Source organism: Leishmania panamensis (genome assembly GCF_000755165.1).
Source record: "Leishmania panamensis strain MHOM/PA/94/PSC-1 chromosome 34 sequence".
Classification (NCBI taxonomy): domain Eukaryota; phylum Euglenozoa; class Kinetoplastea; order Trypanosomatida; family Trypanosomatidae; genus Leishmania; species Leishmania panamensis.
In genome coordinates this window covers 1,864,998-1,881,048 of record NC_025881.1, presented here as the reverse complement: position 1 = coordinate 1,881,048, position 16,051 = coordinate 1,864,998, and the positions used below count along the sequence as shown (strand labels likewise).

General features: G+C 54.4%; 3 protein-coding genes across 3 annotated transcripts; all 3 read right to left on the bottom strand.

Annotated features, from left to right (window-relative positions):
- Window positions 1-3,408: 3,408 nt before the first annotated feature.
- On the bottom strand, window positions 3,409-4,140 carry LPMP_345070 (tRNA methyltransferase, putative; the record flags this gene model as incomplete). Its single annotated transcript, XM_010704624.1, has 1 exon — window positions 3,409-4,140. The coding sequence occupies one exon, from the start codon at window positions 4,138-4,140 to the stop codon at window positions 3,409-3,411; it is 732 nt and encodes a 243-aa protein (XP_010702926.1).
- A 607-nt stretch (window positions 4,141-4,747) lies between these two features.
- Window positions 4,748-5,728, bottom strand: LPMP_345060 (hypothetical protein; the record flags this gene model as incomplete). Its single annotated transcript, XM_010704623.1, has 1 exon — window positions 4,748-5,728. One exon carries the CDS (start codon window positions 5,726-5,728, stop codon window positions 4,748-4,750), a length of 981 nt encoding a protein of 326 aa, XP_010702925.1.
- Window positions 5,729-6,454: 726 nt separating this feature from the next.
- Window positions 6,455-7,849, bottom strand: LPMP_345050 (GTP-binding protein, putative; the record flags this gene model as incomplete). Its single annotated transcript, XM_010704622.1, has 1 exon — window positions 6,455-7,849. The coding sequence occupies one exon, from the start codon at window positions 7,847-7,849 to the stop codon at window positions 6,455-6,457; it is 1,395 nt and encodes a 464-aa protein (XP_010702924.1).
- Between the last annotated feature and the right edge of the window lie 8,202 nt (window positions 7,850-16,051).

Here is a 16,051-nt window from a genome sequence, read left to right as displayed (position 1 = left end):
AAAAAAAAAACGTAATGGACGCCAGCGCCAGCGGCTTCTCAACTCTCAGCGAATGGTGGACATTTGTTGGGGGATGGCGACGCGCTCCTTTTCAGGCAATACGACACGTTCTCGCCTCTCTGGCCCACGCGTCCACAAATGGAGAAAGAGGCCGCCAACAATTAAAATGTGAGTAACAACGAGCGCAACAGCAAAAATGGTTGCGCTTGAGTCGAAGGATAGCGGCATCCACGACGCTTGGCAGAGCGGATAAGTAGAAATAGCAGAAACTTGTGTTCCCCTCCCCAGCATATACAGCAAGAGTGACTACGAGAGCGGCGGATGAATGTGATAGAGGTTGAGAGCAGAGAGGAAGGTGAGCGTGACGAGGAGCAGAGTAACACACAAGCCTGCAGCATACGATGGTGAGAAGGAAGAGAGTCGGAGATGAGGTGAAGAGCTGTCGAGCGGCCGCGCTCTACGTTGTGTTGCTATTGCGTGGATGCCGTAGAAAGACATGTGCAACGCCTTGCAGCACCCCCCCCCTCACACACACACACACACAGTATGGGCACATTCAGTATTGCTGCTGGTAACCGTATAGACTTTTCGACAGCGTGGAAAAGGGTCCCCGCGCAGATTTTCATACGTGAAGCTGAGCATTTATTTTACTTCACAGCAGGGGTGAGGCAATCAGGAAACGAGCAACAAAGCCAAGGAAGAAGGCGTACGACGGAACAGTGGCGTGAGAGCGATGCCATTCACACTACTCGCAGCAGGCGGCAGTCCGTGAACAAAAGATAACCGTTCATCTTCTGCTGGCCACTGCACGTCTAGAGGAACCAGAAAAAAAAATGAAGAAAATTGAGCGAACCACTTGAGGATGTGGTGCCTCGTACGCCGACATGTAAAGACATTCGATACACGGTCGGTTGCCCCCTTTTGACGAGGCAAACAAATTCACAGGCAGTACTGCCGCCGACGGTACACGGATTACGGCCATTACACCACAGGTCAGAGCGGTGGCCAACAACGTCAGCATCAGCACTTACAGATGTATTGTACCTATAAATGAGGCATCCAAGTAAATAGAGGAGAGCTGTTAGGTAATGTGCTGGCCTGACGACGCGAGTGTTGGCCATCGCTCTTCGCTTATCGAGTCTCCAACCCAAGAGAAGGGTCAAGGAACGAGTTGTCCACCCCGACGACTCGGCAAGCAGCGAATATACGCGGTCTCCGCTTGCCCCGTCGAACGGGGCGAGCAGGAGGATGGTTCACGCCCGGCCCTTTATTCGGCGGTGCCCGCGCATGCCTCTTCGCTTCTCCCTGCGGCCACCGCCGCGCTTTGTGACAAGATTTTCAGCTGCTAAGCACAGTCATGAAAGTAGTCAGTGGGGGCGACCCAACTCATTGGCACACAATAGGAAAGAGAAAATACCCCCCCACACACACACACACACACACACGCCTTGGCTAAGTCCGAGGCGCATGCCATTGCACACGACGCGGAAAAATCCTTTAATGAAATAATAAAACGAAGAATTCCTGTAATGCTCTCAACTTTGCGTGATGTCGTAGAAGAGATGACAGCCTTGTAAAACCCTGAGCTGGGTCGGGCTCTTACTCATGGGCACATACACTCAACCGTAAAGTGGGGTGGCAACTGAGTTCAAGACGACATTCCGATCCACAAGGGCTTATGTAAAAGGAGCCACAAACTCGTGGGCAGCTTAGTGACCACTGAATCCTTAAGCGGAGCACAATGAAGAAGCAAACACCGGACTCACACATGACAGTCGACCTCACCTCAGAGAGGCAGCGCGATAAACTCCTAAACACAGCCAAAAAAAAAAGAAACAAACAAAATCCGTCGTGTGATGTAATGCCGACAAACGACTTCAACCAATCGAGAGGTAAGATGGTAGGGCGAAAGCACTAGTTTAGCGCATAACCATTACTGCAACACGCGGGATACAACAAGGGGTCGGGTGGGTAAACGGAAAAAACTACCCACAAGTCTTCAGGACTAACTTCTTCAAGGCCGCAAGCGTAAGCCTTTCCAATGTGCGCTGGCCTACACGCTAGGGGGCAGTGCTGCGAACATGAAGAGGGGGAGAGAGGAGGTCGTAAAGACGAGGACAGCAGACCGAAGCACAAGGAGCACACGGGGCTATCCGTAATCACACCTATCCCAGCGAGAGAGAGGGAAAGAGGAGCAAAAGGAGAACTTGAGGAAGCCTGAGGGGCAGCCATCGAACGACCCAATCGCAGAGATGCCCTCGTCAGCTCGACACTGTGTGCGAGTAGCTCCGAATAGCAAAAAGCCGTTCCACCACCTCCTGGCTACCCTACATCGTTTGATTTCTCGACTCCTACGCTCGTTAAAAGAGATCCACATACAGACAAATACACCCGCCCCCTCCCCCCTCACACACATACACACTGGCGCGCCGTGTGTGCTATAATTCTATAGGAGAGAAAGCGGAAAAGGAGAGAAGGGAGAAAATCCGCAAACCACGCGCGATCTCGAAACAGACCTGTGGCCTCACAAGCTGCTTTGCGAAACCAGACACAGAGTAGAAGTTTTTCAGCTGACAGAAGAGCTGTGCGCGGAGATGGAAGCGTAGGCGCAGTGCAGATTGCTTCTGTATGGAGTGCCTGCAAGCGGCTACTGGCAAGGTAGGTGCGAAGGCCTGTGTGGGTGTGTATGTGTGGCGGAGAAGGTCTGCGCAGACGAAGGAGCAGGGCGATGATTGACGAGATGAGGAGTGAAAGGCTCACCTCAATGGGTTGTGTGCTGGCAGACGCTGGTGGTTTCACTATGGGTGTCGGAGTGAGGGCCACGCAGCGTGTCTGCGGATTCCAAGCAGCGCACTCCGAGTGTGTGAGGGGTGTCTCTGCATCACTGTCAGCAGTGAGATAATGATGAAAACATCACAATGAAGCAACAAGGACAAAATGGAGGGCAGAAAGAGGAACCGAACGAAGAGAGGGGAGGGGTATGAGTGAGAAAAGGGCACAACACCACCTGTGTGGTTGGGTGGAGCAGCGGTTCCTCAAACACGGTACCTAATCGACACCAAAAGGCACGCAAAGACGAGGCGATAAGGAAGGGTTAGGGCTGGTTCGGGCATCACTCTCCAGTCTTTTGCACGCTTTGTGAGTGCTAACCCATTTCACCAAGGATGCGATGCTTTGTAGAGGCAACGCCCTGCCGGAGCCCACGTGCGGCTTCCTGCCTGCGTACAGCTACGCAGAGAGGGGCGTGCACCACCTATGCAGCCGCGCGGAAGGGCAGCCACGCGTGTCGATGGAAGCTTTGACTATCGTGTTACTTGACGGAAAACACAGGAGCTCTCCTCACATGCCGCACATCTTTGCACAGACGCAGCCGCCCCCCCCCTCATAAAAAAAAAAAACGATGGCGGCTCATATGCGCATGTGCACAGCGAAGTACTTCTGTAGTCCTTTACGCGCCGTGCGCTGTGCATCCTCGCTGGTACCCGTCACAATTTCGAGGACTTGCTGATGAGCAGAGGTGCTTAGCTCGGCTTCCGTCAAACGGCGAAACAGTGGCGAATCGTCCAGGCACTGTTTCATCCACTCCTCCAGCTCAGCCACATCCGAGACAGTGTACAGCAGACCACCATGGCGCAGCCAGTACGCGTACTCCTGTACTAATCCCGGCGAAATGACGCGGCGGCGGATGTTCTTTCGCTTCCAGTGTGGGTCCGGGTAGCAGAAGAAGAGGCGAGACAGCTGACCCTTCTTAAAGCAGTTGGACCCAAATTTCATGACATTCATCTGCTCAAACCAGATATTTCGATAGTGCAGCGTCGAGGATGCTGCGTTCTCCTGGCGAAGCGCCAGCGTCTTCTCCTGTGCAAAGCTGACAACCTTCGAGCGAATCTCAAGACCCAACATGCACGTTGTGGGGAATACCGCCGCAAGGGAGAAGAGCATGCCCCCGAATGCGCATCCGACGTCGACGAACTCAACCACCGGATTGTCCACACCCGGATAGAACTCCGCGAAACGCTCCGCGAACTGTGCCGGGCACTCCGGGTGCTCGTCGTCATTCTCGGCAAGCGGATTCCGGTGCGGACGCGTCCGAATCGGTAGCCGCGTCCATCGCGGCTGCTCTTGAGAGGTCATCACCATGGTGAAGAATGACCTCCAAGGCAAACACAAACAAATAGGTCCTGACTTAAGTAGACAGCATCGTCGGTTACCGTCCGTGGCCCACACACCCACAGTCACCGACACACAGTTGCAGTCGAACGCGAGTATGCGAATGAGGCGAAACCAAAGGGAGGGGGAAAAGCGCGAAGATCCCAAACGAAGCTCATCGAAGAACGGGATACGAGTCGACGGAAGAAGAGGGAAAGTGACGAGACAAGTAAGTGAAGGGCAGCACTGCGCGGAGTAATTCAAAAGCATCCAACAGAGTTTTTTGGCAAGAGATATGCGTAAGTGTCCATACACACGCACAAGTGCACAAACTGGCGCTCCGAGTGATGAGTAGAGCTCGTGAGCACACCAGAATACAGATTGGTTGCCCATGTCGAGCGGGGGTGCACCTAATAACGAAGCTAACTCTGGCATTCTTCTCGAAACCTGCGTTGTTGAGGGCATTGCAGCTTTGCCGCTTTCGCAGTGATAGGAGACGCTCAAACGCGCACGCGTACGCCTCACGTGGTATTTCAGCAAAGCAGATGCAGGTGAAACACAGTTACCACTCACACAAGCGACAGGTACGCTGCCGCCGTCACTCAGGCTGCGCTATCGTCTGGAGTTTGCACCTCAGCTGCGCGTTTTCCTGGATCAGCTGCTCAAGTTCCAGAGATATCCGGTTTAGCACCGCGTCACACTCAGTAATCTGGTCCTCGTGCTTGCGTTGGGCATCGGTCATGTGCCGCTTCAACGTTTCTATATCACAGGCCCTGGCGCGCGAAAGCGCTGCGTAGTTTTCGTGCAGCAGAGCGAGCTCGTTGTTCAGTGCTTGCACTGTTTTTTCGTACGCTATAACACGCGCTTCGGCGAACCGTGTAGCGGCTGGCGACGTGTCCTCTTGCGCCGCCGCCGCCGCAGTCATCAGCCCTAGTGGCGCAGAGGGTCCAGGTGCAGTCTTCAACAACCCAGTATTGCTGCTGCGGACTAGGCAGGAAAGCTCGTCCATGCGTGCACGCAGCGCCGTTAACTCACTGTTTTCTGTCGCGGTAGCGGCATGCGTCGCCTCAACCCTGGCTGTAGCCCTGGTCAAAGCATCCACGAAGCGAGCCTCGCCCTCGAAGAGTCGCTGCATCACCTCTGCTCCAGCCTTGGCTGCCCTGTCAAGAGATACAATGGGGACATTCCCTTCCCTCGAACCGCTGGATATATGTTGGATGGTGGGGAGAAGCATGTCATCTTCTCGGTGGGCGCCATTATCTTGCCGAAAACGCATGAGTGTGTCACGAATCGCGCTGCGCAACTGAACAAGTTGACGGTGCTCAGATCGTGTAGCCGGTATAGTGCTCAGGAGCGTCGGTAAGATGGCGTCCTCCATGGTGGACATGTATCGGCATACATCGCGAAGGACCGAAAAAAGATCCTCAATCAAGGTTCTTTGCGACTCTAGCTGAGAGGAGAGTCGACGCTCTGTCAATTCGCGTTGTCGCTCAACAAAGACGCACTCGTCGATCACTTCTGCAAGGTACTGCTGGGTGCGGCGCAGCCCATCGGAGGTGGCGGCAGATGTGTTCTCCATTTATTGTAACGACGGCGCTGAAGCAAGAAGCCAGGCGCAGCAGCAGCAGCCAAGTCCAGGTGGCCCCCCCTCGTGCACGCGCACCGCGGGCTTTTACGGTTCTGTACAAAAGCGGAGAAGAGCAAAACGAGCGAAGACTGGTGAGGTATGAACAGCGGGAGTAACACTGGCGGAGGGGCGTCGGTGAAGGTGCCCTGTACGCGTGTGGACGCACGAGAGCCCGCGACGAGCTTACATGCAGAGTGGCTCCCCCGTGGAGATGCGAAAAGGGTGACACGTTGGCGCTTATGCGAGAGTCGCGAGAATAAGGTGCATCCCTTCACCTGCTTATGTTGCCGTCACTTTCTGCGTCCGAACAGTCCACCACACACGACAGACGGCTCACGCGTCTTTGATGGTTCATCTGAATGTTCTCCAGTGCAGTTGTGTTGGGGAAGGGTGGAGGGGTGGGTGTGGGGGAATCTGGGCTCCGATCGCCTCCCCGGATAATAACAAATGCATGGAATGACATGATGCGCAAACACCGTAGCGATAGCTTCCGCTGCTGCAGTGTTCTCTCGTTGGGTTGGCTTCACCAGGTGGCTGTATTACGCACAGAAAAGGAGGAAAGGCTCGCACATACAGCGCGACAGCAGTGGGATACTATCAGAAAGCATCGGTAGGGGCATACGCATGCGCAGGCGCAAGCAGTGAGGAATGCATATTGGTTGTCAAACATTAGGTTCTTCACCGTCCTGGCGCCAATCGCGTGTGGCGCTTCAGCTGCTCATCGAACGCCGTGGCCCGGCTGATAGGCCCTTTTTTACGGCTGATGATGATGCAGTCAGGCGGGCTTGCTACACTCCTCACAGATGACGCTCCATGTCGGCCTGGCATCCCATCGTAATGAAGTGGGCCCTTCAGAGACTGCAAAACATCGTGCATGTGGTCTGGATAACGTTCCACCACGTCGCTCGACTCTACGTGGTGCGTCCAGACATATCCATCATCATCGCTCCCCGCTGCTGGTCCGCCGTCGGATGTTGCGGTGCTGCCTCCGCTTGCCAGCAGCGGTAGCGATGACTGAGCACTGCGCAGCACACGCCGGGGGAGCACGTCGAGAGTGATCTTTCCCAGGTTGCCCATGGTGAAGTCGTGGACAAAGAAACGGTGCGCGCGAACGGGATCGAGGTTGCCCATTTCGGTCTGCCCACTTGTGCCGCTGCGTTCGCAGATCATTGCAATGCAGTCGTCGAAGGTAATTGGCACACGGGGAAGGTGCAGGCACTCGGCCATGTGCTCAGATGAGCCGGACGCGACGAGTATGTCGTAGATGTACCGCGCCACCATTCCCTGTGGAAGGGACACGTCGTTGGTGGGGATGATGCTGCACGCCGCCAATTTCAACCCTGACTCCTTCGTGAAGCACCCGGGCAGTGTGAGGCCCGGCGTATCGTAAAGAACCACAGGCGGATCCTTAGATAGAGGGACTAACTTCATGCCACGCGTGGTGCCTGGTTTGATGGACACCGTCTCAGGTGATCGGGAGCGGCGGAAGTCCTCACGGTGAAACTGATACTCATGAGCGAGTCGAAGGGAGTTGATCAATGTGGATTTGCCCACGTTCGGCATTCCCACGACGAGCCCAACGTGGGCGACTGTCTTATACGGCAGTGGTGGTAGTATGTGTGTGGTGAAGCGCTGCACAGCCTCCATGACGTCCTTCCAGCACCGCTGCGCACTGGTGAAGAGCGCAAAGGCGCCATTCCGTTCGTAGTACTCCTGAATCGCACGATTGCTGTCCTCGTTTGACAGCTCCGCCTTGTTGAAGATGATGAGACGCGGCTTCCTGGCGGTGAGCTTACGAATATTAGGGTTCTCCGTCGTGAAGGGCAACCGTGCGTCGCGTATCTCGAGAATGAAGTCCGCGTCCTTCACCTTGTCGGCGAGCATGGTCACGGCCGACTGCATGTGGCCCAGGTACCACGCGGCGCCCTTTTCGTCAATATCCACAAACGCCTCACGCGACATACACTTCTTTGTCGATGTTTCCATGGATGATTTGTAGGCGTTGAGGGTGCGCTTCACCTTGCGCATGAACGCCGGGTCAAAGACGTTGCATTGCCGCACAGTCGTCCGCATGGCAACTCATCCACACGTGACGCGATTCGTTTTTTTTCCAGCGTGTTTAGCTCTGTTGCGTAGTGGCAAGTCCCACATATAAGGGAGAGAGGAAGAGGCGCGGAGGAGAGGGTGAGCACGCACACCAGGCACATGGCACCACCACCACCACAGAAGAGATAAGGGATGGTACAAGTAGATTTATTCAAGTTGCGGATCGAGTCTCGGGTCACCGCCTCCATTGCATATTTCGCATGACCCTTACGCCTCAGCGAGACCACAGGGGAAGAGGGGGAAGGAACAGACCGCCGCTGCCTCCCCCCCCCTTCCACGCCCCGATGGAGCGGCAGAGGAAGCATGGGCGTCACTGTGTCGTTCACAGCAGCTCAGCTTTTTTTTCCGTTCGGTAACGCTCGTGGTCTACCCCACGCCACCATCACAGGATACAAAAGAGAGAGAGAGCGCGAGCAGAGAGAATAAGAGAAATGGGAGCAAACAACGCCGTTGAGGCGCACAGTTTTGTATGACGAGCGCACATGTTTGACGGCGAGTGTGGCGGACATCGAAAGGGATGCTTAAGGAGAGCGTGAGAAGAGCAAGTTGAGGCAATGAAAAGGAAAAGGGCAAACAAGAATAACAATGAACAAGAAGCGATAAGTATACCAACCCCCACTGTTTCATCACAACGGTCACGGATGGATACAATCGTACGGGAAATAGGCGTGACGTGGAGCTCTGTAAACAGGCCCCCATCACGAGGGTTGCCAGACGTTAGCCCCTTACGTACCACTAAGAGAGAGAGACCTTTCCGTGTACCTGGGTGCGCGTGTGCTGAGAAACGTGTGTGGCGGCCACTTTTGTTGTTGTTCGTTGTAGGCTGCAACCAAAAGGAGGAAGAAAGTGAGGGAGAGAAGGACAACTGAAGAGAAGAGCAGAGGTTAGGCCTTCCGGCGCTAGTAATTACGAGATGATAAGTTTGGCCCCTTTTCCATGTGGAGAGATGATAAACACCTGAGAAGGCCCAAAACAGCGAAGGCAGAGCTCTGATGAGTACACGGTGGAGCATCGGTAGCACAGGGACTTACCCGCAGATTCCGACACACGAGCACAATGAAAGCGCTCACGTAAATGCGGGGAAGACTACAATGAATTGACTCCCCAGAGAAGCATGACAAGTTGGAGAGGCGTTTACGCTGAGGAAGAATTGATAAGGAGAAATACAGAAAGAAAGGAAAACGTGGCCTAACCAAACGTAGAACAAGGAGATGCCCAACACACACGACCGTCTGAAGCATAGCGACAGCGATGACGAAGGTGCCAGGCGCCTAAGGATGCACTTACCCTGATGATCTTGTCTACGCGCGTGAAAAGGTCCACGATTGGCACCAACGTTGCATGCACCACGGCAGTCTGCTAAACTCGCTGTCAACGACTAATCACGCACATCTATTGCGCACAGTGCGTCGTGATCTTCTTCGTTCTCATCATCTTTTGGAGTTTCTTTTTTTCCTTTTGCGCTTGTCCAGTCGAAGTTGGGATAAGGGGGGGAGTGTAGCAGCCGTGGCCGAGGAGGTGCGGAGAGTACAGACGAAAGGGGAATACACGAAGAACATTCCAAGGAGAAAGACGAGTCCAATGTGCACATGCTCTAACATGAACTAGTCGCCCCGCCCCCTCCCCTTCTCCCTCTCTGCAGAGCGGGCTACGCAGACGCAGACACGCACTGCTAATGGGAAAAGACACGATTCATTCACATGCCAAGAACTCACCCTTAGCCCCTTTTCAAGTTGTCTCTGTCTCGACACATAGTAAACAAGAGTATGAACATTAGGTGGAAGGAAACGGAAGGTGAATAGCGAAGATCGATTCGTGGCTATGGTGAGAGTTGCCAAGGAATACGAAGCGAGACGAGCGAAAAAAAAAAACAATGAAGCAAGACAACAAACTACAAGTACGGGAATATCCCCTGAGCGAAGGAAGAAAGGCGTGATGGACGCGTGGCACATGTGTTATCGCTCGCTCTTTTCTCTTTGGCTTTCTTCTCTCATCGTTGCTTTTATTTTTCTTTCGTTTTTCGTGTGTACTTTGACGTGCTGGACTTCTGTTCCCGGCACCGTGCAGGGGGAAGGGAGGGGAAGGGGTCAGTTGAGGAACACCGAAGCGGGGGCAAAGGAGCGAGGAGAGCGGTGGTGGTGTTCAGAAACGATCATTTCGTACACAAAAAACGCTACGTATTCTCCTCACCCCTGCCTATTTCTCTTTCTCGCTCGCCACCTCTGTCTGGCTGTGCCCTTGTGCGTATAACGTGTGCGTGTGCGTGTGTGTGGGGGAGGGGGGGGGGGCGGGAAGCAAAATACGCAGGTGAGGGGATTACTTTAAAAAAAAACACACAGAAAAGAAAAGGGAATTAAAGGACAACTGAAATAGAGGACATGGGCGAAGAAGGGGCACAGAGAAGATAGCGGAGAACACACGAGAAGAGAAAGGAGAGGAGCAAAGTCGACGAGGAAGAAATGAGAGAAAAAGAGAGGCCGAGCGCTGCTATTGTCACCATGTCCACTCGGTTGACTACGCAATGCACACTCGCACCCACACAGCATGAGCACATTCACGGCTGAAGATGCAAAAGCTACGAAGAGCAAGCACATAAACCCCTTTGCTGTCTCACTTCGTCCACGAAGCGCGGTGATGCAAGCTGTCTGAGCTCTGTGGCTTGGTCGGCACAAGGAAAAACACTGTAGGAGAGCTGTTAGGTAATATGCTGGCCTGATGTCTCGAGCGCAGACTATCGATCGTCGCTTATCGAACCATCAACACAAGAGAGGCATCAAGGAAAAGAGTTGTCCGCACGTACGGCTCAGCACGCCGAGAATACGCGCGGGGTTCACTTGTTCTCGCTGCACGGGAACAAGCAGGACGGTGGTGGTGGTTCTCACCCGGGAATTTCTGACGCACCCCCCTGAGGCTGCAGCCGCATTTTGCCAGAGGTCTTCCTGTGGCTAGGCAATGACCACCCAGCAGTCATCCTCTAACTGACTTCACACCGCCGACAGTCGTTCGGTTACTTCTCTCCGGCCCTCGCACAGTGGGGAAAAGTTACCGCTCGGAGGTAACAGCGCGCCACATCCTTCACATACGAGCGGACGAGAGGCGACCCCGGTACGAGGCCGTACTCCTCAGGGCTACGCGACAGCGTGCTGGCGGGATTCAGTGGATCGGCTATCCAGAAGAAGACAACCTCCATGCTCCGCTCGTAGAGCCAACCGTGTCTGTGTACTCGCCCAGCTTGCTCACCGACAGACCCCGCCCAACGCAACAAACCCCATTCAGCTGTGTGTTTGCACATTCAGCAAAGGAGGGGAAGTGGGCTGTCGCCAGCACAGCCCCTCAGCACAGTGGCAGCGCCTTCTCTGGATGGGCTGACGCAGCAACCCTGGGCGGGTCAAAGTATTGCCTCACTGTGCTGCCCTCGTGCGAGCACGTCTCGCGTAACCCGACTCGTTTACCCACGTCTGCTGGTACGCAGAGCCATGCGTTCAGCTGTGGGAAGGTGAGACGTAGGGCTGCCGCCTCGATGCCCCCAGCACGTACAGTGATGAGCGTATGCACCTCATCCACCGAGAGACGTGGCTGTGAAGCAAATCGCGTCGTTGCCTCCGTCATCGGTAGGAAGAGGTGCGATTGTACGCCATACCAGCCCACATACGGCGCACGAGCTGCGCATCCAACATGGGCAGCTCGAGACGTGCCGTGGCGTCAAGGCACAGCAGAGGGCCATCCCATCCAAGTCCACCGTGGACGGAGCGAGGTTTGCCTCTGCACGCCTGCGCTAGCGAAAACGCCCACGCGGGGTTGAGGAAGGAGTGGTGGTGGTGTGCAGCACGCAGGAGCGTAAGGGGCAGGATCGACGCAAAGACCGGATGGAGAGCCCTGGATTGCGCAGCACCACGGTCAGCTTTGCAAGACGCTGGAGAGGGCCGCGCACCAATCCTCCCCTTTCGCTCCATATGCACTCCGCTCTTTAAAGTATGCTTGGCTCGGCAGCCAAACCCAACGACGACTCGTCCTCCATGCGTGCTCATGACGCGCTCCGGGGGCGTGGGAGAGTTGGCCTCGCAGATCCGACCAGCGATGCGACGCACCGCCGCCACGAGATCGTCCTCCGGACCCTCTTCTGCTGCGACCAAAGTCTTGCCAGTCATGGCCATAACCGCCACAGGGGATGGGGTGATGATGCCCACGGTGGTTCAGGCCACACCCTGGCCCACGGCCACGTTCCAGCGCGCGCCGGTGGATAGCGGGCATCGTTCTCAGAGAAGATTTGGAGAGGGCGCGTCAATGCAGCAAACTCGGCTTCCGCCTTCGTGAGGTCTTGCCACATCCGTTTGCGTGCCGCGTGGGCCTCACACGGGCGCCCGGCCCCCCGCGTCACATCGTAATTCTGTAAGAGCGAAAAAAAAGGGGAGAGATGCCGCCGTCTCCGCTGACTCGCCTCCACCACGAGGCGCGTGTGCGCAGCTCAGACTGGGGATGACATGCGGGACGGGAAGCAGGCGCTCCTCTGGCAGGACGACGGCCTTGAAGAAGTTGTAGCGCTCCGCTTGTGTTGCCCAAGGTCCCCAGGCGCCAGCTGTGCGTCGACCGGCACACGCGTTTCTTCATGTCGTCGGCCTCGCACTTTGAGCCAGACGTGAGCGTCACCCCAGCCAGGGCTGCCAATGAGGGATCCTGTGGACCACAGTGTTCCTCGCTGTAGCGCTGGGGTGGATCGGTGCTTATCGTAACACGTTGGACTGCATGCATCATCGAACGCCCTCGCCTGCGCCGCGTGGCGACTGACGAGTGCGGAGCCCGGAGGGAGGGAGTGCCACCGTGCGGGAACGCCCTGATGCGCTCCTGGTGAGTCCCTCGTGTGCCTGCATGGAGGACTCGAAGGCCTTTGCTTTCTGCTCTTCCAGATGCCTCCCCCGTCAAGGTGGCGCTTCACGTACGGCCGTGTAGTTCATCTAACCCGTGCAGCAGCCTGCCTTCCGTCCGAGGGGCCATTGAAATGGAGCCTGTCCAGCTTGGATCACGGGAGTGGAGAGCGCAGAAGCTGGGGTGTGGCGAGGTGAATGGGTAAGAGTGCACGGATGCAAAACCAAAAGAAAATTCCTGACAAGTCTTCAGGACTAACTTCTTCAAGGCCGCAAGCGTAAGCCTTTCCAATGTGCGCTGGCCTACACGCTAGGGGGCAGTGCTGCGAACATGAAGAGGGGGAGAGAGGAGGTCGTAAAGACGAGGACAGCAGACCGAAGCACAAGGAGCACACGGGGCTATCCGTAATCACACCTATCCCAGCGAGAGAGAGGGAAAGAGGAGCAAAAGGAGAACTTGAGGAAGCCTGAGGGGCAGCCATCGAACGACCCAATCGCAGAGATGCCCTCGTCAGCTCGACACTGTGTGCGAGTAGCTCCGAATAGCAAAAAGCCGTTCCACCACCTCCTGGCTACCCTACATCGTTTGATTTCTCGACTCCTACGCTCGTTAAAAGAGATCCACATACAGACAAATACACCCGCCCCCTCCCCCCTCACACACATACACACTGGCGCGCGCGCAGAGACACCTAAAACAGAGAGGGAGAGCAAGCGACGCGAAGCAACGGCAAAGGCAGTACAAACAACTCAGACGGACGAGGCCTTTCCGTTGCGCTCCTTTTTAAGAGCGGGAAAGGCACACAAACCATCAATTGTTCGGTATATGTACCCACCAAGGCGCATACCTCAGGTGGAGAAAGAGGAAGAAAGAAGAAAGAGGTGGGGTTCACAGTTTACCGGACCGCAAGTGGCGACAAGACCAGCGCCGGTGCAGTTAATACGGTAGAGTGAGCAGCGAGAGAGACGACCCAGTAATGTCTCCCAACAGACTCCCGCGATACACCCACTGAAAAAAAAAAAGAGAGGTTATGTGGGAAGAGCAGTACGTCGTCGAGGGAGGGAAAAGAGAAATAATAATAATAAGCACAGAAAACGCGGAGCACAGGGAGCGGTGAGTAGAAGCACTCATTCTGAGAAGGAAGAAGAGAACAACAAACAGGGTGAAAAGCAGTGAAGAAGCGCTCAAAAAGGAAAATCTCACCCCATACCCTCAAGAAGCACATACACACAGGCACAACCATACACACAATCACGGTTGCATGGTGAGCGTGCACGAGAGAAGGCAAACACAGGCGTACACAAACAGTTACATACGTTGAAGATAGAAATCGATGTGTCCACTATGGGTAATGGATGTGAACATACGAAGATGCGGTGTTATGTGTGGGGAGTGCATGCTGTGGTGCTTGGTGGCGAGCCTACCGACCCAAGCCTGTGTAAAAGAATGAAGCTGTATACATCCCCCTGCTTCTGCCTCTCCCCTGCTGCACCTTTGTAAAACCAACGTTACAGCAGCTGATACACCCTAGCGCCACACAGGTGGTAAGAGACGATCCACATAACGCCGTGAGAGACCGAATGTACAATAATGACTACATGCTAGACATAAAGCGAAACAAAGCAGTAGAAGGCAAAGTTGAAGAACACAGGGGAGAGATCATTCGTGAGAACATAAAAAGGAGGGAGAAAACAAAACAGAACAACCTTCAGGCTGAACAGGAGAGCCTTGTCAGCTGAAAGTACCGGTTTGTCGAGGAGGTGTAGGGCACAGATCAAGTGAAAGAAGGGAAGATCGGAGAAAAGGTCAAGAGGATGAGAGGCGGATCCTGAACGTGTCAGAGATTCCTCCCTCGGCTCGGCATGTTTAGGTGCGTCAGCTGAAGGAAAGGGCTCAGGATGGAAAGAAAAGAAGGGAACAAGACGCCCGGAGTCATCCATTGGCATCAGTAGGTCTCTGTCAAACCACGAGTAAAGGATAGGTTAAGACAAAGGACGTAATGCACTCGCGCCCCGCGGCACCCACTCGTCCAAGTTTGGGCTGTGTAGCTACACCTCTGTGAGTGCGACTTCTAGGCGCTCGAGGGAAGAAAAAAAAAAGAAGAAGAAGAGATGGTCAACAACGAGAAGAGTAAAAGAGACACTCGTATCACTTCGAACGCTGCAAACTTCTATTATCTCGGAGGCCCAGATGTCCAGCCAAAGTACCTTAGGCACTGCAGTCTCTGAGAAGGCACAGTCCTCTCTCGCTGTCGCGTTTGCATTGACTGTTCTTGCGCGAAAGCTCCGAAAAAATGTCCTCAACAAGAATGCACCCAAGGACATGTGCGTACACCTCGACACGCTATTCTCCGATCATTCTCACTCGTAGGCACAGTCCACATTGCTGAACGAGCGGAGGAAAGGTCAGTGAAAAGGTTTCACGGTGATGCGAGCGAAAGTGGCGATGACAACGAGAAGGTGTTCCGAAAAGAGGGAGAAAGAAGAAGTTGCCTCGATCCTTTTCGTCTCCTGTAGTGACCGCGGCATAAACTAAACTGAGCAACGCTATTTACGTGTGTAGCACTCCGAGTAAGGCACGCACACACACACAAAAAAAGCAAACGACAACACAAGCAGAGCTGATAACGGCTGTCCATCATCAGTGCTGCGAGTTGACTGTCCTGCCATTATCATTTCGTGGTAGTGTTGTTGTTTGTCTTTCTCGCTTGCTAGAACAGCTCAGTAGGCTGCTGAGTCTTCGATTTCTGTCATCCGTGACTATAAGAACGGAGTGGAAAACGGCTAAAAAAAAGTGGGAAGGCCTGCGGTGCAGATTAGGCCTTCCTCGACGCCCGCCCTCCCTCTTTCCCTTTGCAGAGTGTGTTAGGAGACGCTTAAAAGCATCCCAAAGAAGAACAACGATTGAGAGTGCAGTGGAAGGGAGAGAAGCGGAAGCGAACGAGTCGAAAAGCATACGGAAGGGAAAACAATACAGAGGCAATCATACGGAGAGGAGGAGAGGTTGAGGGTAGAAGGGAAATAAGAGATGAAAAAAGCACGTAATATGGGCACATACGCGACGGACAACAGGCAAACCTGCGAACACAAAGGCATGCAGCGTGTGAAAAGAGTGCGAGGAAGAAACCCAAAGAAACGGCAAAACACGCAAGCGAACAAGGCACAACAAGACAGAAGGTGAACCCAGAAAAGAGAGAGAGACGTGTGTTTAAGCCCCAGAACTAAGGAAGAGCACGCGAAGAGAGTACAACGAAGAAATAAAGCAAAGCAACACGCGCCTAAGAAAAAATGATTGAATGATGTTTTG